The sequence below is a fragment of the Xenopus laevis genome, chromosome 1S (genome assembly GCF_017654675.1).
Source record: "Xenopus laevis strain J_2021 chromosome 1S, Xenopus_laevis_v10.1, whole genome shotgun sequence".
Taxonomy (NCBI): domain Eukaryota; kingdom Metazoa; phylum Chordata; class Amphibia; order Anura; family Pipidae; genus Xenopus; species Xenopus laevis.
Window position 1 is genome coordinate 75,850,381 of NC_054372.1, and position 26,445 is coordinate 75,876,825.

General features: G+C 39.5%; 1 protein-coding gene across 7 annotated transcripts in view; it reads right to left on the reverse strand.

The window, feature by feature from the left end:
* helq.S (helicase, POLQ like S homeolog) overlaps nucleotides 1–25,538 on the reverse strand; it is a 289,002-nt gene extending 263,464 nt beyond the window's left edge. For 3 of the 7 annotated variants that reach the window (XM_041579746.1, XM_041579751.1, XM_041579748.1), the window contains exons 1-4: nucleotides 24,983–25,536; nucleotides 23,397–23,664; nucleotides 17,601–18,266; nucleotides 1,647–2,328 (exon numbers count right to left, since the gene is read on the reverse strand). In XM_041579746.1, coding sequence (XP_041435680.1) covers nucleotides 1,647–2,328; nucleotides 17,601–17,801 — 883 coding nt within the window. In that variant the 5' untranslated portion in view covers nucleotides 17,802–18,266; nucleotides 23,397–23,664; nucleotides 24,983–25,536. Of the gene's footprint in view, nucleotides 1–1,646; nucleotides 2,329–4,886; nucleotides 5,024–17,600; nucleotides 18,267–23,396; nucleotides 23,665–24,982 lie in introns of those variants that run through there. The other 4 variants (XM_041579745.1, XM_041579749.1, XM_041579750.1 and 1 more) reach the window with 4 other exon arrangements.
* Between the last annotated feature and the right edge of the window lie 907 nt (nucleotides 25,539–26,445).

Below are 26,445 nucleotides of genomic sequence, written 5' to 3' on the forward strand. Positions count from 1 at the left end.
CTCGTTGCAAAAAGTTTGGACACCCCTGGCCAAGAGGAGGGACAGGCAAAATTTGATTGACAGATGAGATTTTTTAAATGCGTTTGCAACAGCTATGAATGCTTTTATAAAAAAAGAATTTGGATTTCATGTTTAATTTGAAGACGACTTTTATTACACAGCTTTTTATGTCTGGGTGACAGGTTTGCTTTAAAGTGATACTGGTGCTAATATATTATTTTCAAAATATGAATCTACATTAAAAGTTACCTATAGGTCATGTTGATCATTTTTCATGGATAGTTCTGCTTTTGTAAGTAATTGTTAGTTGAAGTTCATAAACCTGACTGTTTTGCCAACATGACGGTCCCTTCTTAACCTGTCAATATGGCAGCCCCCTAATAGAGGAACATTGGGGTAAGAAAGGTAATGTAAAAGCATCACACAAATACTTTTATGACAAAATTATAAATAGTATACAAAGACAATATTATGATAGATATAAAAAAGTTACTGGTGTCAGTTTAAGGATTTTCTTGCTGTGAGCCAATAGCTTTGCATAAGCCCAGCTCCTTAAGAGGGATTCTGGTGTTGGGATTGAAAAAATGATACCTACAGGGACTGCTCACATATATCAATGATTCTGTTCTGGAAGCTATGGTTTCAATTCAAAATGTATTCCATAGCACTTGACTAGAAAGATTGACTTTTGGTGGTCAAATCTAAATCTGTCTATGCACACTAAGACCTGATCACCTGTCAAGGTCAACAGCAATCAAATCACAGTGAGGGCCTGTGCAGAGAACCATATACATGGCACAATAAATGTGGCCCTAACAAATGGGATTTTCCAGCAAGCCTGAAAGATATATGAGTTAGTTAGTTAGTTAGTTAGTTAGGCAGGTCATTATTTTTGCTTTTTATAGGAGCTGATAATATACCATGTTAGTAAAGACTGGATATTTTTGTAAGCAATGCTAGCCTTTTCATAGCCAGCATGAAATGAAAGCTATATGAAAAGATGAATGAGATGTATTACCTTTTATAAGGTAATGTTAAAAACAACTTTGAAGTAGTATTATAAGAGAGCAACATGTAAACATCCATTTTTGTGTGGCCTTGATTACAAATCATCCAATTTTATACCATCAGCAATGTATGGGAATATTGCTCACTGCATTAAAAAAAATAGTGTAACTATGAATAAGGGTTATCTAGCTTTTTCTAAACTGGTAACACGTAATGCTCACAGCTATGCTGTGGGGTAAGTAAAAAGACTTTTACATGGCAGTTAAGCACACAATGAACTTATCTTACGTTGCTCTATAGTGGTGCAGTGCAGCACAATCTATCAAAACTACTCCAAAGTGGCCATATAATCCCAAATACTACAGCAATAAATTCAAAATCATTCCAACGATATCCATACATGTATGGCATTGGCAATTGTCCTTCACATACTGTACTAATAATGAAAATTAGCACAATCAATAATCACTAAAAATACAGCACACAACTGAAAAAGGAAAATGAATTCCATTTTGAAAAATGAATTCCATTTTGCACAAGCAAACACATGTGGCATAAAAAGTATAATAGGATAAGCTGTAAACAATTAAGAATACTGGAATATACTGTAACAGTGTGTATACAATAAAGCAAGTTACCATAAAGTCTTTTAATCCCTCTGAATTGGTTAATTAGATTGCGAACCCTACTGGGTAAACCATAAAATGGTCCCAAATCAAGATCATAGGAGTTTTCCACAGTCTGCTTTGCAGCATCAATTTGTTCTAAAAGAATGGCTTTTTTGAGCTCCTTAGTCCTTGACATCTGTGGTGTCTGTTCCGTTGCATTTACAGCCAAGGTGCTTTTGAGGTTGTCTTTTAAGCTTTTTCTTTTCTCACTACTATTCCTTAAATAAGTAACATTGGAAGAGCTTCTGGCACCATTTGCTTCAAAACAAGGTAACCCATTAGATATGTCTCCAAGATGCAAGTCTATGTTTGTAACATCATCTGCAGGTGGGTTTGAATCTTCATAGCACAACATCTGTGAACATGGAATGACATCTAAAAAGTCTTCCCTTTTACCTTTTATTTTATTTGTTAATCTTAATGAGTGAGTTTTCTCCCATGAATTGATTACTGAAGACTGCTCCCCTCCAGTAGAATGTTTTACTATTTGTTCATTGTGATTAAGGTTCTCAGATTTGTGGTCTAAACTGAAACACAGCAAGGTATTATGACATTGCTCTAGTTTGTCCTGGTTTTCAAAGTCATCCAGCAGGGAAGGATCCTCAGCAAAGCTATCATATTCACCAAATAGGTCCTCTTCACTATCATTGGACTATATTGGAGACAAAGTATAAACAGAACAATAATTATTACATGTTTCAAATATAGCAACAAGAATTTTGTATGAGATGAAGCATTATTTTTTTGCCTTATAATACACATAGTCCATGAGTGAGCAACATAAGGGCAGTCATAAGACATTCCACCATGCATTCCTTGACAGTCTGAAAGTGACTAAAGATTTTTACTTATAGCTCAGAATTCAACAAACTATTTAAATTGTAAAAACATAAATTGTAATAAAAATTCCCCTTAACAGTAAAATGTACAGCAGCCTATGTATGTTATTATTTTTATTAGCTACAACACTAAGGGGTTGTTCACCCCTTGTTTCCATTGCTTTAATATTTTAATGTTTTTTTTCCAAAACAGAAGTCTAAATTTTAACGGTTCTCCTTCTGACAGCCCCCCCTGGCAGCTTAGTATTCTTCAGTATATACAATAGATGAGTCAGAGTTCCCAGACCCAGGACCGCAATCAGAAATCACAGGGCCCCATACGACAAAATTTCCTGGGCCCCCTGAGCTGCACCCACCGCAAGCCCCACCTACAGGTCCTCCCTCCCCACCCCACAGGTCCGGCCCCCACCACACAGTAAAAAAACAAAAAAAATATTGGTGGCTAGGGTTCCCAAATGTTAAGAAAAAATAAAAAAAGATATTGGTGGTCAAGGCCCCCCATAAAAAAAACATTTGTGGCCAGGACCCTCCCATTAAAAAATATTGGTGGCTAAGACCCCACATGAGAAAAAAAAAAATGGTGGCCAGGGCCCCTTCCCCCACATTATGAAAAAATTGTTGGCCAGGGCCCCTTAAACGTCCATGCCTTCCCGAAGTCAGCAGCTCTCAGAAAGATGGGGAGCCGGCTAATCAATTAAGTGTGGCGTGGCCGGGCCCCCCTTACCCTCGGGCCCCCTACAACTCTCCCCCCGATGGCTGCCCTGCCCAGAACCACCTCATAGCTGCAGTGTTGGCTCACCGCAAACTAGTCAATGGCTGACTCAGGATATGGTACATAAATCTTTACTAAAAATTAATGTAAACAAGGCGCCAGGGTCAGATGGAATCCACCTGCAGGTACTAAGAGAGCTTAGTTTGGTTTAAGACCAGCCTTTTTTTTTTTTTTTTTTTTTTTTTTTTAAAGGTAAGTTTTATTGTTTCTACAACATAACAACCCAAAACAGAATTAATAGAAAGTTTTCCAGTTGTGGTCGTTTAAAATAAGTACAGTCTTTGTTGGCACAGGTGCAATGTCATTCCTTTAACAAGTAATTGATTCTAACAACTATTAGTGCCTATGTGGGTGTAATACAAAGAAGATAATATAGCTCATGAGTGGTCCAGGAAGTCTAGGTTGCACCAGGCCCCCTACCCTTTATTAAATTCGCCTGTTGCCCCTCTTATTTCATATGTCATTTTAATTAGCGCAAGAGCTATGTCTCCAAAAGGGTGTGGTAGGAGTGGTGGTCCCCATCCAGTGCATAATCACTTTTTTTTTTTTGCATAGAACATAAAGGAGCGCAACAGAGTTCTAGCTGCGTTAGAGAGTATTACATTGTCAATCACTCCCAATAGGCAGACCACCGGATCAACTATCTGTGGTGTGCCCAGTTCAATGGCTATGGTTTCCATTACCTTAGTCCAGAATATCTTTACCGGGGACACAGATCATCTTTGCTTTTCCCAATTTTCTTTATTTTGAGATGCGTTATATGAATTTGATGGAGGACCTTACATTGTATAAGTCTGTCCCTTATCAAAAGTAAAAAAAACGGTCTCTATTTCTGAATTTCTCTGACTCGCTTTTATCTGGTGTGGTACCTACGTATTCCAAATTTAAAAAGGGATTATGATCTCAGCCTGGCAATTATAAATCAGTAGTGGTAGGCAAATTATTTGAAGGCTTGTTAAGGGATCATATTAAATTTTTTTACTGGTGAATGATGTTATGATCAGCAATCAGCATGGCTTTATGAAGAAAAGATCATGTCAGACAAATTTGATTGCTTTTATGATGAGGTAAGATAGATGCTGGACAGCGAGGGGCAATAGATGGGATCTCTATGGAATTTGCCAAAGTGTTTCATACAGTTCCCCACAAATTACTGCTTTCTAAACTATACACGGCCATACACGGGCCGATAAAAGCTGCCGACAGACCGAGTCAGCAGCTTATTGGCCCGTGTATGGGGCCCTCCGACCGATATCTGGCCGAAAGTTGGCCAGATATAGATCGGACGGGACTATATATCCCGCTGGATCGCGACTGCATCTGTTCTTGGATGCAGTCCCGCAATCCGACCGGCCGTTAGCCATCGTTAGGCCCTAGGGCCCACAATCGGATCAGCCCAATATTGCCCACCTCAAGGTGGGCATATCAGGGAGAGATCCGCTCGTTTGGTGACATTGCCAAACGAGCGGATCTCTCCATGTATGGCCACCTTAAAGGGGCTGTTCACCTTCATATAACTTTCAAAAATGTAACAGTAAAAATAACAAGCTTTGCCATATAAATGTTTAACAAAAAATGTGCAGTTGATGAGATATTCACCTCAGATGGATCCCTTTGCAGATGGGGTCCTTTCATCATGGGTGCCCTGTGGGGGGGGGGGGTCGCGGACCTCCAAAAACGCTAGTGACTGTTGTACTTCCTTATTTTACATCATACACACTCCTGGCAGAAGCAGGAAGTGCACACATGCAGCAGTTTCTGAAGCTTAACTCTGATTGGTTGATTCTCCTGTCAGTCTGCTTCTCATCCCTTGTCAGTGTGGTTAATTTGCATACACACTGCTCTCTAGGGCTGGGCTGGGCTGGGCCTGCGTGTGAGGAGAACACTTCTGGTGGGACTTGGTGTGGCAGCATGTATGCACAGAGACGTTTGCTATGTGAAGGGGCTGACTTGATGGAGGTGAATGTTTAGCTCTGTGTGTGTGTGTTGGGAGGACAGTGTGTCATTTTCACAGGGGGGAAGAGGAGGGTGCGGGGGGGGGCACAGTCTTGTGTGGGGTTGGAGGAGGGAGCTGCTGTTTGAAGGGACAAGTGATCTGTGACTGATCCACATGGAGGGAGGAGGGGTTCATGGAGTGTCTGTATGAGGGAAGGTAAAGTCAGGGCTGGGTGGAAGGTCTGTCACTTGTGGGGACATGTGAGGAGGGAGAATTCTGTCTTTTGTGTGTGAGGAGGGTGTCTGTGTTTTAATGGGGTTTGTGAGGAGAAAATTGTAATTTTTGTACTTGGGGAGTGCTGGTGAATAGTCTTGAGTGGAGGGAGAGCTCAGTCACTTTCAGGCAGGGCTCAGCTGACATGTCTCAGTGTTTGGGGGGTAAATTGTAAGTGGACAGGCTCCATTGTCTAGAGGGGAATAAGTCTTGAGAGGGTGTCTTCATCTTGGTTATATGGAGTATGTCTTTCACATACTTAAAATGGAATATGTTCTACACAACAAGCTGTACAAATAAATGAGCAATACAAGCACATCACCTTAGCAGAGTGTTCTTATTGTGTCTGTATTCTATACTCAAATGACTCTGCACTTTAACTATAAGTATTTAAGTATTTGCCAATATCTACATGCTGGATTATGAGACATCTAACATCTTCCCTCACCTTGGCAAATCTATATTAGCCTACTTTCGCTATATAGACAACCTCTTTCTGATATGGACTGACACAGAGGAATCTCTCTTATGTTTTCACCAAGAGCTCAATGACCTAGGTAGTCCTAAACTTACCCTCAACCACAGCAGAAGTGACATTGATTTCTTGTACTTAAACATATTTCTGGATAACTCCACATTGGGCACCAGACTGTTCCGGAAAACAACCGACAAACTCCATTCTACATGCGGCTAGCAACCACCCCCAAACCACCACTCGTGGGATATCCTACTCGCAATTTCTAAGGGTGATACTTAACAACGGCAGAACTACAATTACGTGATATGTTTGCCAGATTCCTGTAGAGGGTGTACTCACATGATCTACTAATTGTTCAATTAAACAGGGCACTTCAACATTCACAGAACAAACTCTTGGACACGCCCACAACCAAAAAACAGTCCGATAATCAGATGATCTTCACCACCACCTACTCCACAGGCATTTAAAAAGCAGCATTGACAAACACTGGCCCATGCTCAGCATGGATGAATCACTGAGCCTCCACATCGCTAAGAGACCCATTATGGGTTTTAAGAGAGGAAAAAATTTGAGGCATTTGCTTGTCAGGACTGATTCTAAAGGAACTTCCAACAAAGATACTGATTGGCTCTCCAAGCAAACCAAATTAGGCTGATACAAATGCCCTGACTGTGTGACCTCCTAACTTGTCCAGACTTTCCACACCCCCACACAGGCAAGACATACAAAATACGTTACAGGCTGGGCTGTACCTCAACTTATGTTGTCTACATCATCACCTGCCCGTGTGGACTGTATTATGTTGGCAAGACCTGCACCACTTTTTAAGGAAAGGATAGGCAATCATAGATCAGCAATCAGCAAAGCCCTGAAAGAGGGCAAATTGCTACCAGTGGCCAAGCACTTCCTAATGAAAGGACACACACTTCCAACATTTAAATGCATGTAGATTGACTTTCAACCCCCCCTGGGTAATAGGGATCAAGCTCTACTGAGGAGAGAGTCACGGTGGATTCATAGACTGGATACAGTGACCCCCAGAGGACTGAATGAGACCCTGCCTCTAGGATGCTTTATTTGAACTGGTGGGGCACTCCATTATGGCCGCCCCCAGCATTTCGCATTTTCCCTATTATAATATGCCCACTGTCTCTATATATATGCCAAATGTACCTGTACTGGATTCACTGTAGTGCCTATATTCTCACTACATTTTGTTTTTAATTGTTCCCTTCCTTTGACGAATGACTCCTGCGCACAATGGGCAGCAGACCTATCCACTCTGCCAGTCCACTTCCTCCCTTGTATTGCCCCTATCCGCATGTAAACCTTTAAGTCCGTTTTGGTCCTGCTAAGTGGGTGAGGGGGCAAGGTGGCGGAATACATGGTGGTTTTACCACCCTCCCGCGCTCCAAATGGGGACAGTCAAGCAGCGTTATCCGCAAACAGACTGCGCCGCTTTTCTGTCCAGCACCTTCTAAACTTGACGCAATGGTGTTGCTAGGTGCTTGGCGCTTGGACATGGGGGGCGTGTCTGAGCGCAAAAAAACAGCCGGTCCGCCCACTGTACCTTCGGGTCATAGGAACCACCCACCACTACAGCACCATGGACGGGGCGTATTCAGCTGCGCTGTTCCATTTACAAATGACAGTATTGTAGAATATTCAGTTGCACTTACTTGGGAAGGATGGAACAGTGCGGATCAGGAATAGGTCTATATTGGGGAATATTAAGATTTGTATTCCTCACATGTCCTTATTGTTATTTTGGTTGTTTTTTTCGACCAGCACCCCGGTTAAGTTTTTGGCTGATGGTGTGCGTTTAAACGAAGTGTGTGTGTGGTGTGTGGTGTGTGTGTCTGTGTGTGTGTGAAAGTACCAAGGGGAACTACCTACCTTTGCTTGTACCAGAGAATACCACTTATATGCACACAATGCTGCTAATACTTAAACTGACCCGTTTTCTGTAAGAAATATCAGTCCCCATAGCCTGTGATATTTTTTTTTCTTTTGAATAAAATTGCTGTTTAATCTGATTTATACACAAACGACACACAATACCAGCTACAGGGATTTTTTTTTATGGTTTTGAAAAGTAGGGTACTATTACATATCGACCAAAAGCTGAATTCTCAGAGTACTGGCACACATGGAGATTTGTTGTGGTACAGGTATCGGACCTTTTATCCAGAGTGCTCAGGACCTGGGGTTTTCCAGATAGCGGATCTTTCCAGAATTTGGATCCTTATACCTTAAGTCGACTAGAAAATTAAGTAAACATTAAATAAACCCAAGTACAAGCTACTGTTTTATTACTACAGAGAAAAAGGAAATTATTTTTAAAAATTTGGATAGAATGGAGTCTGTGAGAGATAGTCTTTCTGTGATTCAGATCTTTCTGGATAATGGGTTTCTGAATTATGCATCCCATACATGTAGTTCATGTTTACTATGGGCAAGATATCTCATGAAAATGCTTTCTGCTTGCCAAAACATCATAGCGGTGATCCAGCTTAATATCAGGAAAAGAAGGCAATGTTACTGGGATTCATTTGGATTGCTGCATTATTACCACAGGCAACACATATCTGTGTGTTTGGGCTATACCAAACCAAAAGTATGACTTATCAGATTCTCTAATTAGAGAAAAATCACTGCTAAGGCTCATACACAGGGGTATTATTTTATGCATTTGATGTGCAGGTTTGAGTGTTTCATCAAGATGCCACATGTATTTTCTTTCCCATACTGACACAGACGCATGTAAGCTCTGAATGCAGGTGGAATGCAACATTCTGTGTTTGGCGCTTACATAGGCCTGTGTCAGTACGGGGGTTATTGAAAAGAGTTGTGTGTGTTTCTTCCCGTGCTCCACTGACTGAACGCACTGGAGCACAGGTTTAATGTGCTTGAGGAAGAGCCATAAGTTGCTTTTAAAAATGCATATAAATGCCCAAAATGCATTTTTGCAGTTGCAAATCGCATAAAACGCCAATAAGTAAGAGCTCTAAGGGATGTTTTTGGAGAGTTAAATTGGGTTGAAAAAAGACAAAGTCCATCAAGTTCAACCCCTCCGAATGAAAACCCAGCATCCATACACACACCCCTCTCTACTTTTAATTAAATTCTATATACCCATACCTATACTAACTATAGAGCTTAGTATCACAATAGCCTTTGATATTATGTCTGTCCAAAAAACCATCCAAGCCATTCTTAAAGGCATTAACTGAATCAGCCATCACAACATCACCCGGCAGTGCATTCCACAACCTCACTGTCCTGACTGTGAAGAACCCCCTACGTTGCTTCAAATGAAAGTTCTTTTCTTCTAGTCTAAAGGGGTGGCCTCTGGTACAGTGATCCACTTTATGGGTAAAAAGGTCCCCTGCTATTTGTCTATAATGTGCTCTAATGTACTTGTAAAGTGTAATCATGTCCCCTCGCAAGCGCCTTTTTTCCAGAGAAAACAACCCCAACCTTGACAGTCTACCCTCATAATTTAAGTCTTCCATCCCTCTAACCAATTTAGTTGCACGTCTCTACACTCTCTGCAGCTCATTTATATCCCTCCTAAGGACTGGAGTCCAAGTTAAATCAACACAAATATATCAAATTACCTTCCAGAGATTGTGGTATATGGGCAAATGTAAGCAGCGTCATTTGCTTGTACATCTCAATGATTTAAATTATCTAAAGATCGTCAAGTTATTTCACTATAATACACAAAAGCCATAAATATCTTGTAAATTATATCCTTATAAATGATGAGTTCTGATGTCATCACTTATAAACGGTGAGTTCTGATGTCATTTCTCACGACTCACTGAAACTTGTGTATTATAATAAATAAAGTACCCCCAGTTGCAAAATATGAGGATATTAGAAGTTACCCCGGCCTTGTGTTTTTATATGGTCATGAAACTCCTCAGTAACTTATAATATCCTTATATTTTACAAGAGGGGGTACTTTATTCACTATATAATCTCCAACCTGCTATGTATAGTCTGCGGGCAACGAGAAAAGTGCCTTGTAAATAATCAGACTGAAAAACCCCAAATAAGCATGCACATCCACATGCACCTGATCCACTTGCTGTTTTGATTACCCTCTGACAGGATAAAATGTGCACACATGTACTTCACCCATTACATATACTGGCCTTGTACGCCTATAGCCCAAGGTTACTGTGTAATGATAGGTACTACAGCACCATTCTCATTCTTCCTCCCAAGTGTCCCCTGTTCTAGTATTGTACATTTGCAGTAGATACATTGCAGGAGCATTATGTACTGTGCATGCAAAAAACATGGTAGATCACTTTTGTGTTTTGTATTTGCATCCTTCTCTGAACTAAAAAAAATGCAGCAAATCTCTGCACTCCAAAGCAAAGTGCAAAGACCTGCTTCCCCCCAAAGAATACCGTACTACCTGCGTTTGCAGTTCAGTGGAGCCATGTACTTCAACACTTTGTTTGCCAAGCACACACACTGTATATGCTGGCAGGCAAGGGCCCTATCTGCCCAGAATGTACTAGGAACAATATTGATCAGATTTGCACTTCTCTCTGCATTGGTGGCTTCTTCTGCCTCTGTATAGAGTTACAAGCATGTATGAGTGAGTGGGATTACATGTATTAGTGGGATTACATGTATTAATGAGATTATGCATATGTATGAGTGGGTTTATGCATATAAGTGAGTGGGATTACATATATGAGTGAGTGGGAATAAATGTATGAGTTGTATTATGCATGAGTAAGTGGGGTTACATGTAGGAGTGGGATTATGCATATGAGTGAGTGGGGTTACATGTAGGGGTGGGATTATGCATATGAGTGAGTGGGGTTACATGTAGGAGTGTGATTATTCATATGAGTGAGTGGGGGTTACATGTAGGAGTGGGATTATGCATGAGTGAGTGGGATTATGCATATGAGTGAGTGGGATTATGCATATGAGTGAGTGGGATTACGCATGTGAGTGAGTTTAGTTACATGTAGGAGTGGAATTATGCATGAGTGAGTGGTATTATGCATATGATTGAGTGGGGTTACATGTATGAGTGAATAGAATTACGCATACTTAATTTACATTACCAAAAAAAAACTTCTGAGCAAGGTCATCAGGCGCGGCTGGATATGCAAATATAAATGATGATGTAGCCGATAGAAAATGGCCACCTGGTTGAAGCAGATCTTGCATTCAGGAAAACACTACAGTGCAGGCTAACGGAGGGGTTACAGATGCTACCTGACCCAATACAGAGACAATGATGTATTTTGTGTGGGGAATATGTGCCCAATTTAATGACATGGTAAGGGTTTATAGAGTTTACATGTCCATTAATGTATATGCTTATTTGCATAGTAAAAGTGTGTTAGATTTGGGATATGATGGGTCTTTTTGAGACTCAAGTAATGCACACAAGATAGCAGCCAATGAAAGGGAGAAATTAACCAATGGCCTTTGAATTATGTGACTGCTTACAAGTGCACAAGCAATCAATGAATTACAAGGGGAAGGCAGTATCAATGTCCAATAAGAACCAAGTAAGGGCAAAGCCTGAGAGTGAGGATGTAATCATTTAGGAAGTGCAGGTTTAAAACAGGCCACTCCCATCCTTCAGAAAACTGATCAGAGAGACAGGAGAAGGACAGATTTAAATGGTATATAAACTAACTTTTACAATTACCTTTTTACTTTTTTTGATGGCAAATGGATTTTCTAACACTTTGAGAGCATTTTTAGTGGTTTCATAAGATTTGGACATTGAAGGTGAACAACCCCTTTAAGAGCTGTTGTGCTTAATGAGGATATCTGCACATGGATAGGAAACTGGCTACAGGATCGGACACTGAGGACACATTATTGAATTAGAGAGGGTCCAGAGAAGGGGGACTAAGCTGGTAAAAGGTATGGACAATCTTAGCTATAAATAAAGACTGGCCAAATTGGGGATGTTCACGAAAAGTGGCGCTTAAGGGGTATTATGATAATCATGTACACATATATGATATACAGGTATGGGACCGTTATCCGGAAACCCGTTATCCAGAAAGTTCTGATTAACGGAAAGGCCGTCTCCCATAGACTCCATTATAATTAAATAATCCAAATTTTTAAAGATTATTTCCTTTTTCTCTGTAATAATAAAACAGTACCTTATACTTGATCCAAACTAAGATATAATTAATCCGTATTGGAAGCAAAACCAGTCTATTGGGTTTATTTAATGTTTACATGATTTTCTAGTAGTCTTAAGGTGTGAAGATCCAAATTACAGAAAGACCCAGGTCCCAAGCATTCTGGATAATAGGTCCCATACCTGTATATATATTTATATATACATATATAATATACAAAAGCCATGATTATCCTGCAAATTATATCCTTATGTTGTCATCAGTTATAAACGGTGAGTTCTGATGTCATTTCTGTCACATGACTCAACTGAAACTTGTGTATTATAATAAATAAACTACCCCCAGTAGCAAAATATAAGGATATTAGAAGTCACCTCGGAGTTCCATGACCTGTATAAAAACACTCGGCCTACGTCCTCGTGTTTTTATATGGTCATGAAACTCCTCGGTAACTTATAATATCCTTATATTTTACAAGAGGGGGTACACTATTCACTATATAACCATGTATAAATATAATATAATAATCTCTCTAATGCTTTATTTACCAGTAGGTCTTTCCAGCTGACATAAGGTCGCCGGTTCCGATTAGAAGAAAAGAGGTTCCACCTAAATATTCGGAAGGGGTTTTTTACAGTGAGAGCTGTGAAATGTGGAATTCTTTCCCTGAATCAATCATACAGGCTGATACATTAGATAGCTTTAAAAAGGGGTTGGGTGGCTTTTTAGCAAGTGAGGGAATACAGGGTTATATGTAAGATAGCTCATAGTACAAGATGATCCAGTGCCCCTCTAAGGCAAACTGGAGAGGCTTCAGATGGGGTTCTTTGCCTTTCAACCTAACTTACTATGTTACAGTATGTAGCACGGTGAATATTTGATTTAATATATATATATATATATATATATATATATATATATATATATATATATATAAAAAAACGTATGGTCTTTGGTCTTTGGTATGGTCTTTCTCCTCCAAAGAAAATACCCTTTTTCACTTAGGTAGGACTGATGCATGGACACTGCCTTGGCGGGGCGCATCAGCTTATGCATACTTTGTACAAACCATGTAACCAAAAGTGTCTCTTTTTGCCAAATTCAGATAAATTCTCTTTAATCCAATTGTTCCTTAAAGTTGTATAATGATAGTGCTGGGTTAATTTGTTTAGTTCAGTATATATATATATATATATATATATATATATATATATATATATATATATATATATATATATATATATATATATATATATATATATTAAATCAAATATTCACCGTGCTACATACATATATATATATATATACATATATATATATATATATATATATACATACATATATATATATATATATATACATACATATATATATATATACACATACATATATATATATATACATACATATATATATATACATACATATATATATATATATATATATATATATACACACACACACACACATATATATATATATATATATAACATAAGGAGAGGATCCAGGAGATTAGATGATAGGAAGGCAGAATGTGTTTTCTAAAAGTTTTTTTTTTTTTTTTTCTGTTTGTCAAAACAGGATTGCAGCTGTTTTCTGTCCCCTTCCATTTTAGTTTAAAAAAAAAACAAAGCAGGCAGCTCCCCTTTGTTTTCCTGGCAAATTGGTCTTTTTAGTTGATGATAAATTCGTACGATCGTTCTGAGAAGATTGTGGTCTCACGATCAGGATCTGATCTTTTAAAAATCTCAGCATCTATGGCCAGCTTAAGGGAATCAGTTGTGTAGTGAAACTGAAGAAATAAAAGTATGTTAACTTGTTAAAATTGTTAGCTATGTTAAACTTATCTTTGTGTTCAGATAATATAATTCTTTTCTCTGTTTTGGGATGACATTTTAATTTTGGATTTGAAAATTTGATAATTTTTTTAATGAAATAAAATATGACTAGATAAAGTTGTATGCTATGAAGGTTATTTCATTTGGCAATACCAAGTTAAAAACATATGGTATAAAATATGAGCTCATTCATAAAAAATTTCCAAATAGAAATTCTGATCCCATATTATTTTTGACAAACTTTTGTTTTATTTTTAAGTGCACAGATTTTTGACTACAGCCCTTAAGACGTCTATTTTGTTTTTAAAGAACTATGATAAAACACCTAAGTGTGAAACTTGCAAGTTTTTAACATTTTTGTTTTGTGGATTTCTGAGTGTGTGTGGGCCCACATGAATGTGTTATGTGTTTAAATGTTTTTTTATCTTGTCTTACATGTGGCAGATACTTAAAACCAAGTCTGCTGATTATTCTTGACAAATTTACAGAAAATCAAGAAAGTTGACAAAAGATAGTGTTTTAAGAGCAGGAGACTATGATTTCTCCTCACAAAATTATAAAACAAATTGATAACAGTTGACAAAACAGATCTTAAATGCTAAGAACCGATCCTGCCTTGATCCTTTGTTTTATAGATGTTTAACATGGAAGTAAACTGCTGCATTAAAGGAACAGTAACACCAACAAATTTAAGTGTTTTAAAGTAATGAAAATATCATGTACTGTTGCTCTGCACTGGTAAAACTGATCTGTTTGCTTCAGAAACACTACTATACTTCATATAAACAAGTTGCTGTGGAGCAATGGTGGAAATTGAAAAACGGCTATATGGCACAGGTTAACTAATGGATAACAGATAACACCATTAGACAGACAGAGCTTATCTGCCATCTGCTGTGTAACCTGAGCCTTTTCTCCTTTGAATGGTTGCCCCCATTGCTACACAGCAGCTTATTTATATAAACAATAGTAGTGTTTCTTAAGCAAACACATCAGTTTTACCAGTTCAGGGCAACGCTACATTATATTTTTATTACTTTAAAACACTTATTTCAATCATAGAGAAATGATGAAGTCAGTCTGTGAAACTCTGGTTATCTATATTTGTGATCTTGAGGGACATATGATAATCATAATCACTGACCTCAAAAGTGTCTGAAAAATTACTATCCTTGACATTAAGTAATGAATGCATGTGTGTAAATACGGGTTTTCTATAAGGAGGCAGGCTTGGTAGAAATAAAGTGCATGGCAGATACAGTGAATAGTAAACATATTGCTTCCTGAAGAAGCACTGTTTACCTAGGTGAACTGTAAAGCCCGTAATGTAACCTGCCCTTGGCTAAAGTATTTGAGCAGCTGAAAGCCTGTAAGAGCAAAAGGGATGCTTGTCATATGTTTTCCCAAAATATTTGTCTGCACGTAGACATAGATTTTGTCATGGGGCACTAATCATTACAGAAGTATTTTATGACTTGGGATGTAGTTGAGATTTCTTTAATCTTTTACTAAATGAAGTGTCCTTCAATCAGAATTACACAGTCTCATTGTATAAATTGTTATAAGCAACAGTTAAATGGGTATGTGTGCAGAATATTATTTGGTGGGGTTGTGGGAGCAACTATTAGTAATATATATATATGAGCAAATTTCGATCAGCAATTATATCCATTATCAGTATATTTTGTAAATCAAGGGGTGGAATGTAGCACGGTGAATATTTGATTTAATGATTTACAATATATATATGTCTGATTTATAGTGAATCAAACCTTAAGTTTGAGTAAGTATAAGCTTTTGGGATAGTTATTTGAGTCCAATGTCCCCGATGTAGTTATATTGCTGGGCAAACGTTCTATAGCAAACATAGGCATTGTTGGCCAGCAAACATCTTTAAGAATGAATAAACAGACAAGACTCTGATTGAGTAACAATCTTGGTTTAAGAGATACAAAGTTCTTGCTGATCTTTTAAAATTGCATTGGACAGCATTTTGGGCTAGCTAACTATATTGCCTAGGTCAGCATTTGGGGTTAAAGGTGTCTCTAGCGGTTGATTATAAAGCACACCTTCACTTTACATGGGTAGCTTCGCCTCGGACCCATGAGTGGGTGCCAGGATTTGGATCATCGCTTGATTATCGGGAACCTGAGGGTGATGAACCAAAGGTTGTGGGGCTCCCCGATTGTGCAGAACTGGCTATTCTTGTAATTATCATAAACCATCATATGATCCTGTATATTTGTATTAATATATTTATTTTAATTAATACAAGTATTATTGATAAAGGTTCACTCCTTTATTACACAGTAGCAACCACCTAGTAGAATGAAGAGCTGCCCATGTTGTATACAGTGTGTCTGAAACTTATTAACATAGTGTTGACAATCAGTAGTTTCAACATAATTAAAGGTACCGCAGTGACGAATGGCAAAAGTGCAAGAAATATAAATACTTTACTGACTAAAAACAAAACAGCAGTAATGAGCTGTAGCAATGCCATCAAATTTATACACTGAGAGAAAACAGTGTAACCATGATAAGTTACATAGGTGTAAAAAGAATTAATATACAGGGAAGCTGCGGCAAAATAATAAGCTGTGGTAACAGCATGTATGAGCTGCAGAGTTATGCACAGTTATACACAGTATTCATATTCTGCCTAGCTGTAACACTATATAGTAATCTTTAGTTCTAAAATATATACAAAGTAAGTATATGCATAATATGTAAAATACATATCTATAAACCAATAATCACATGCGACTTATGAAGATGAGATAACTGGCTATAAAGACATAAAAGTCATGAGGGTCATGCCTTTATATCCTTGCATATGGCAAGGGTGTAAGGCTATACAAGTCAAACTGCCAGTATATCTGGTAATCCTAAACCGGCTGAAACTATTCAAGCTGGCCCAGTCTTACCTTCCATATACCAGCAGAAGCACCTGTGCCAATATAGCTAGCCAAATGTTGGGTGCAAGGCAACCTAAAAACAGCAGCCATGCCTTCATTGTTTTGTATACAATAAAATGTGTTTTCCTATTCAGGTGTTGAACTTACAAGTAAAGCTAATAAGCTGTCTGCATGTGAACTCAATATTTCTGCATTCAGGGGGCAAAATCATTAGATCGGCGCCCTGTACCCTCTTGGAGCAATATCTGACCCATAAGGGATATTGCAAGACAAGACTGCATTATCCACAACTAAAGGACTTTAGCCTGGGATTTGAACGGTCACCTAAACAGGATCCCTGGCTTGGCCTTTATGTTTAAATTTACTCCATGGTGAGGACAGAAGATGTGGATTCATCAACCTTATAATAGCAAAGGAGGAAATGTATATGCCTCCCCAGTGAGCACAATCATATAGAGTGGCCCCTTTAGTGGTTACCATAACCGGCAGCTATAAAAAAAATCACAACCAGCTCTGCACTCCTGACCTATTAGGTAAGAAAAAAACACTACTGGCTTCTTAGAGGAGAGCTTTATAGGGTGAAGCTAATATTTGGGCAGAGTTTTTCCTACCTATGGGAGAAGCTCTCATTGTTAGTGCTGCCTTGGGGGTGTGAGGGAAAGAGAGTTATAAATCCAGCACATGCAACTAACTTTGAGGAAAGCACTATATGCTGTGTTACCTCTGCTATTGATGGTAGTGCAGTATCTTCTTTAACATCACAGTAGCAATTCTCAATCAAAGAATCATGGGTGAGCTTCATGTTTTCATCCTCTCTGCTGTTTGCTCTCTTTTTTGTTGGCGTAAGTAGACTATGGCCTGAAGGCAAGCTTCTCTTTCGAACTGGCTTCCGCTTCTGGATCCAGAGAGTTTTACCTTCCATCACTTTCGTCTTAACTTGTATGTGGCAACGTCTTTAATCAGTTTGCTGCACAATATTCCACTTTTTATACTGATGCCCGTGGAATATCGGACTCTATATGAGACTTGTGTGCAAGTAAGAATTGTTCTTTATAGTTAATGTTCTTTTTCTGTAAAGCATCGCATCAACATACTGGTGCTCTGCCCATTTGTTTTTTTGCTTATTTCTAAATCATTTCTTCAGAGGTAACAGGTAGCACAAAAACCTGTTTTAATTAAGAATTTCCATATTATATAGACAGTTTCATAAATAAGTCAGCTTGAAAGAGTAGAAATAGCTTTTTGATGAGGAAAAAGATGCAATCTGGATGCTAGCTAGTTGTGTCAAAAATTACACATAATATTAGCAATGCTTCATGAAATTTTTAAAGTCGCATCAGCTGGATACATGAGCATTAGTTTTGTTGATTGACACAGCAATCAATACCTAAGAGAGAAAGACAAGAAATTCTAAATGATTCATTACATACAAACTTAGATCACTATTTTGTTATTATAAAAACACTGAAAACACCAACATATTTCCTTAGGCAAAAATAATTAGAAGGCATACAAACAATACTCAAAAATGTTTAGCCGTCCCCCTTGTGTGTGCTACACAAATGTGTAGGTTTTGCAGGGACAAAAGTTGAACTTGTTGAAATTTTTTTCTAACCACAGTTACTATGTTACAAACTCACCACTTTCCTGTAGAAAAGTTCATGTTCATATGTTCATATAATCAAAGGAGTTGTTCACCTTTAGGTTAAGATTTAGTACGTTAAATAATAATTTCAAGCAACTTTTCAATTGGTCTTCATTATTTATTTTTTATTCTTCTGACTCTTTCCAGCTTTCAAATGAGTGTCAATGACGCCAGCTAAAAGTATATAATCTGTAAGACTACAAATGTATTGTTATTGAGACGTTTTATTTCTCTACAGGCCCTCTCCTTTTAATATTTGTCTCTTGTTTAACAGATTGCTGAAATTGCAAACTTGAGAGCAGCTAAATAATTAGAAAACCACAAAAAAAAAAAAATTAAAAACAACTGCATATTGCCTCAGAATGCCACACTCTATATTATACTAAAAACTAACTCAAAGGTGCACAACCTCTTAAAGAGCTACCGACACCAGAAATCAAAGCTTTTTTTTCCACATTCATTATAAGACTATCTTTGCATACTATTTATAATTTTGCCATAAAAGTGTTTGGCCATTGCTTTTACATTACCTATCTGATCCCCAATGTTTCTCTGTAAGGGGGCTGCCATATTTGTGCAGCAGTAGTCGATTAGAATTAGAAACTAGGCTTGATAAAAGACCGATGGCGGTCTAAAACGTTGCCGATTGTTTGGGTCATAGCCCATGTCTCAATAAAGGCATTTTAAAGAAAAGAAACCCGTGAATGATGCGGTCCATGATACAAAATTTGCTGTAACAAGTTGGAGGTGGAAACTGTTGGATGTGCACCAGATTTAAGCAATCTAGAGGGCACAAGTGCTGACTAAAGAACCTGTTAAAATAAAAAGTGGGTAAATAGATGGCTGTGCAAAATAATAAAATATTTCTAATATAGTTAGTTAGTCAAAAATGTCATCTTTAAAGGCTGGAGTGACTGGATGTCTCACATAACAGCCAAAACACTGCTTCCTAGCTCTCTAACTCTGAATTAGTCAGCGACTATAAGGGGGCCATGGGACATAACTGTTTAGTGAGTTTGCAATTGATCCTTAGCATGAAGGTCAGATTCAAAAGCAAACCGTTGCAGGAAAGTAGTGTTCTGGCAATTATATTACACATCCAGTCACTCCAGCCTTTATAGATTACATTTTTGACTAACCAACAATATTAGAAACTTTTTTTTTTTTTTTTATTTCGCACAGCCTATCTATTTAGCCACTTTTTATTTTTATACTTTATATTGAGATATAAATACTTGAATTAAACAATTGTTACTCTATAATATATAAATAGTTCAATTAATTAATGTGCTAATTAGTCAGTTCATGGGATTGTCAGTGGAATTCGCACTCCATCCTACCCCTGCTTTGCACTGTCATTGCTCGATATTGAAGGTACATACATTTCTGCATAAGTATGTAAATTGTGTAAGTTTAGAGGCCCAATGATCTTGCTATGGGAACCAAGAACTTGTAAGTAGTCAGTAATAGCCTATATAAATAGTACAAATTGTGTGCTGATAAAGTCCGTAGTTTATTGGGGGGGTCAGTGGAGTTTACCTTAAGTTTCTTAATTCATGGGTGGGTTAGTGGCGTTTGCCCCTGTCCCTTTCCAGTGCACTAAGTGCAGTGGGATCTATCGCAAAAATAAAAATTTGATACAAGCTTCAACTCACTGAAAAAATAAACTTTCTAAATAAAATTAATTAAATATTCTGTACTGTCTCTTGCATAGCTTGCACTTGAAGGGCTTTTTGGATCATTTTAGCCTGTCTCACCCTAACCAGGCTAGGTTCTCTGCTTCACTACTCCATAAGTCCTAATCACTATGCTGTGCTCCAATATCTTGCACTAATGAGATCTAACAAAATCGAAACCAGCTGTCTGAAAGTTTTGATTTATGGCTCTGAACTATTAGACCATATCTGTGCTATAAAATCAGAGGTTCATAGTGCCTCATGCGAGAGTTAAAATCTCTTTTGTGGTATTAAGTCAGTATATTGCATGAGGCAAGTAAAAGGCTTCTGTTTTCATAAGGCTCTGTGTTGCACATGAAGAGTTTTTGGCTCCTTTTAATCTCTCACTCTAACCAGGATAGGTTCTCTGCTGAGATAACCAATTAACTCTTCACTTTCCCATACTCCGCAACCTGTCTCTTTCTTTTCTCTTCATGCAGTAGATGGAGTCAGTTTTTGATTGACATTTAGGTCTAAAACATTCTTTGGGGGGTTGCCCAGAAGATGCATTAGAGCTCTTTTAAAGGAGAAGGAAAGTCTCTAAAAAACATGGGTTTTTCTAATTTGCATACTGTGCTGCAACACAGTTATTAGAAGTCCGCCTTCCAAATACACAGACTCCTGCAAGGCCCCCTCTCTCTAGATAGAGATCTGTGGCTGTTTAACCGAGTGGCACTGAAAAGGAGCAGTCTACATACACACAACACACTCGGCACACAAACAGCGCTGTGTATGTCACTGAAATTTATTACAGGCAAAGTGTTTAACTGCGAGCTTCTGAAGGGGAGCACTTTCTAACCTCAGCAAATACGCACTAGGGAACAGCAGCAGAAGGAAGTGATGAGGAAAACTCAAAGATGGCAACTTCAAACCAGAGGACATTGCTGCACTTGAAAAGTGGCTTAATCATGTAAGAAATTAAAGCTTAGTAGTTCAGTAAGCAAGTGTATTTACACTGTTCCTTCTCCTTTAAAATAAACGTCTCTGATGAAAATCCTGTTTTGCTGCATGTAGGTAGGATGTATAGAGACAGTTATTTTGTAAGCTTTTGTTTGTACTGGAGTTGCTTATTTGGATTAGCTCTAAACATCTACTAGGAAAGGAAGCCCCTAAAAGACTTTAGACCTACCCGTCAATTAAAATTTGACCCAGACCTCAGCATGCATACAGCATTAAGTGAGACAGTATTCTGAAGAGCAACTTGATTAATTCATAAACAATACAGAATTTTTAATCGATTATATTTAGAAATGGTCTTAATACATACGTTACATAAACTGAGCAAGTGTAGGGGCCCTATGAAGTTGTGGAGGGACCCAGCCTAAATGTACATTTAATGCTCACAAGTAAACAAATAGATTCCAATATTGTGTTACTGTAATTTAGCAGTAGTTTGTATAAAATGTATATAAATAGTAAAAAAAATTCATTGAGGCTCAGTGGAATTTGCTCTGCCTGCAGGCCTGAATTTAAACATTCCTCACAACCTATGGCCCCAGATTGGGGCCCTGGTTCTATGCATGGGCACTAAGAAGCTTGCATTGTACATGGGCCCTTATATATTAGTTAAGGTTATTCCAGACTCTGCAGAGAATAATAATCTGAATAATACCTACACCTAACGATTTATAATCTGTGTTGCCAACATGTTGGCACTTTCATGTCAGAACCATAGATTGCAGAGACTGTTGTAGAAGGGGTGGGATATACAGCTATAAAGCAATGTTACAGGCTTTAACACTGCAATCAAGGAGCAGTTTGACTGATAAAAAACACAGGGTATGCTTTAATTGTGCAGCTGAAATTAGAGGCCACACAATAAAAGTTATGGCCCCCTACTTGTCCTTTAACATGCCTGTTTAGATGGGCTTATATATGAAAGGTGCATAAACACAATCTGTAATACCAGATATCATAAATGTATTTTTGTTTTATATAAAAACATACCTGATTTTACAGATTGAAGGACACCATGATAACTTCAATGAGCTATTTCCCAAGATCACTTAGGGTAGGACTACACAGCAGAGCCGTGCCAACCCAGCCAGGCGCCCTAGGCAACCTGGCTGGGCACGGCGCCGGCTGAGTGTGCATGCGCAAAACTGCGCTTGGACGCGCATGCGCAAAACTGCGCTCGGACGCGCATGCGCAGAAGTGCTATCACAAGAAATTATCTGTGGCAGTCGGCGAAAGACAGGACCGGACAATGGGGTAGGCGTCAGAGCAGGTACGTGCCTGGTGCCCCCCAGCTTGGCGCCCTAGGCACGTGCCTACTCTGCCTACCCCTAGTTCCGGCCCTGCTACACAGGCATTTTCTGTGTTGACGCAGCGTCTGCATCCGACAGTCGTGACGCGTCGGATCGGCGCTGCAACACCATCCGACATTTGTATATCTTATCTTACTTCCGTCGCATCCAACTTGACACCTGCGTTTTTGCGCATCGGATCACACAGAAAACGCCCATGTAGTCCTACCCTTATGCATCAAGTGTAATGCAACTCCCTTCCCTCACTTTGTTCCATTGTAAAGTGATTAATTCTGGGACTTGAAGTCTGTCTGCTTATCATAGTGGGTGATGCACAGATTCTCTGTAAAGCAGAGGGACTTCAAGTCCCAGAATTCACCATTTAACAATGGAACAAGATAAAGCATATCATTACTGTGAGGGGGAGGGGAGAGACAAGCACACCGACAGGCTTTTATAGGTTCCTTTCAATCTGTGGAATTAGGTATGTCTGATCTACATAAACCTGAAATTAGCTCATGTCAAAATCGACACTTTCTTGTCAGTATTGGTGTAGTTCACCAATATCTTATCACAGTGCAGTGGGAATGCGCTGAACTCAGCACTGACTGGATAAAAAGTTATTGCAGAACTATACAGAACAAATTACCAACATCTAACACCATAAGAAATAACTCATTACACATGCTTGCAGTATTCATTAATATATGTTTCCCTAAATTGGATGTTAACAAACCAAAAGTGAAAATTTGCCATAAACGAAGAACAAAAGCCTCACGTAACAGTTAAGTACTTCTGGTCAGCCCCCCCTCCCCCCACACAAACAGGGAGGGAATTATGTCCAAAATACTAACTGTTATGCAAAGCTTTTGTTCTGAAAGTCATTTATATTTGTGTCATTTACACAGTACCTTTTGCCAAAGCTTGTTTTCTTTGTCCATGCTCATACCAACTGTGAGTTTCACTGTAACAATGTTGTAAAGCTTGCATGTAGCTCCCTCAACGTTCAGACTTCATATCCCATAATTCACTTCTCCAACCATGTGACTAGTGGTAGAGACAGCCTCTTTAAGAGTCACGTGGAATTTCCCTGGTAAAGAGGATGAAGCAGAGCTGCCTATTTCATATGAGTTTGGGAGTATGAAGATGATTAGTGTCCATAACCATGTTTCCCTAACCCTGCCACAAAAAAAGGTATTGGTAAATGTACATAATCTACTGATTTTTAGCAGTGATTAGCCTTACTATAGTGTTTCTGCTGCTGCAACTGCGGAAAAGGGTATCTTAAAGAATAACAGTACCATGATATGCTTTTAATGTGAAATTGCTCAAGAGCTACTGCAATTTGGACTGCCCCCAGGAAATTGTGATTTACAGTACTCCTTGGCATCTCAGCCCCTTTACTTTAATGAGGAGGACGTGATGCGTGCCCTCCTGTGTCCTAAAGGGGTTTTTAATCTTTAAATTAACCTTTGGTATAATGTGGTATTCTGATACAATTTGCAGTTGGATTAATTTTTTTTATTATTTTTGAGTTAATTGGCCTTTTATTCAGCAGCTCTCCAGTTTGCAATTTCACTAATCTGGTTGCTAGGGTCCAAATTATCATAGCAACCATGCAATGATATGAATAAAAGAATGAATATTAACAGGGGAGGGCCTGAATAGAAAGGTGAGTAATAAAACGACATAAGTAACAATACAAAACATCTGTAACCTTACAGAGCTGGAAAGATTCAGAAGAAAAAGGCAAACAATTACAAAAATAGAATAATACATTGAGGGGCAGTGTAATTTACCTTAAAGTTTTTAATTCATTGAGGGTCAGTGGACTTTGCTCTACCTGCAGGCCTGAATTTAAACATACGGCACAACCTAGGCCCCCGGATAGTGGCCCTGGTTCTATGCATGGGCACTAAGAAGCTTGCATTGTACATGAGCCCTTATATATTGGTCAAGGTTATTCCAGACTATGCAGAGAATATAATAATCTGAATAATATCTACAGAGGATTAAATTTAACCTAGAGATTTAGAATCTGTGTTGCTGACATGTTGGCACGTTCATGTCAGAACCATAAATTGCAGAGACTGTTGTAGAAGGTGGTGGGATATATAGTGAATAAAGCACCCCCTCTTGTAAATTATAAGGATATTATAAGTTACCAAGGCGTTTCATGACCATATAAAAACAGGTCATGGAACTCCGAGGTAACTTCTAATATCCTCATATTTTGCAACTGGGGGTACTTTATCCTATATAATAAAGTGCAAGTGTCTCTGCGTCCAGTCTGTCCCTGTGTCCGTGGAAATGCGCTACTGCGCATGTGCGGCGCATGTGTTGCCACCCGCCCGGTTTTTTAGCTGAATCCCTGTCCCCCCAGTGGGGCCCCTCAATCCCTGTCCCCCCAGTGCCAGCAGCAGGTAGGGGCCCCATATCACCTCCAGTCCCTGCGGCCAGTGAGAGTCGCAGCACAGAGAGCCGGTCCCAGACACACCTGTTAGTCTCCATGGTTCGTGTCCGTCAGTCTCGGCTCCAGGTCGCCACTCAGTCGATCTAATGGCGCAGCCAATAGGAACCCGCGAGAAGGGAGGAGCCCGGCCACACCCCCGCCTCTTAACTTGCGCCTCTGAAAGACTTTAGGGCGTGTCTGTTTGACGGACAGCTTGGTTCCTGCTTCACACTGAGGTGGGAGGGAATAGCGAGTAGCCAATAAAAAAAAAGCGCTGAGTGGGAGAGACTAATCAAATGTTTAGCGAATAACATCGCGCTACAGTAGGAGCATTGGGAGGAGTCTGCATGACAGTGATGTGTCGTGATTTGCGGCACAGGAATTGGGAGGGTCTCATTGTCAATTAAACCTGTAAAGCGATTCGCCAAACGGAAGAGGAGGGCGGGACTAAAGCGTTTAGACTGGGTGGGTGCCTAGAGAACTGTTGAAAGGGGTTGGTGCGGGGATTTGATGGCGGAGTGGGCGTGGCTGTGCTGCGGAGAGTCTGAGACCTTCTGTGAGTTTGTGTCTGACTGACATGTAACATGGGGGCCCAGATTAGCACAGTAAGTCGCTCTCCCACCCTAGCAACCCATACACCCCCTCCCAACGCTTTAACCGCGCCCCTCCCACTCCCTGGCACCTGCTGTAGCCTCAGTCCTGGGCCTGTCGCTCCAATTGCCTCACTTCCTGTCACTGGGACGTTCCATTCAATCATGGGGGGGGTTGAGCTGCTGGGGCCTCGGGCAAGTGCGCGTTTAGGGCCCCTCTTACCTGACAGGAACCCCACTGACCCCTCTGTGTTCCAGGGCTCCCCCAAACCTTGAGGATAATGATAAAGTCTGATAGGCCCTGTATATATAACCTGCTTAAAGGAGCCTTCTCCCTTTAAATGAACTGTTAGTGGGATATTCTGAGACAATTTGTAATTGGTTTTTATTATTTGTGGTTTTTCAGTTATTTAGCTTTTTATTCAGCAGCTCTCCAGTTTGTCATTTCAGCAGTCTGGTTGCTAGGGTCCTAATTCCCCTAGCAACCATGCCCTGGCATGAATAAGAGGCTGAAATATGAATAGGAGGGGCCTATCCTATCCTATATATAAAGTTCAAGTGTCTCTGCGTCCAGTCCCTGTGTCCGTGGGATTGCGCTACTGCGCATGTGCCCCACGGACCGTCTCTGTCGCATACCTCCCAACTATCTTGCGAGAGCTGCGCATATGCTGCAGCCCAGCCGGCGCCGCCATCTTTATTTTACTGACACGGGTCATGCTGCAGCCACAACACGCTCCAGACAGCCACACTCTCACAACAGGCCCTTCTCCTCTGAGCAGCAGGGGCTGGCTGAGAGACGAGAACGGGCAGGCAGGCAGAGCGCATAGGAGAAAGGAATGTGGGGCTGGCTGAGATCAGAGGAGAAGGCGGGGACGGAGAGCAGAGTCAAACATGGACATGGAACGAAGGGAGGGTGAG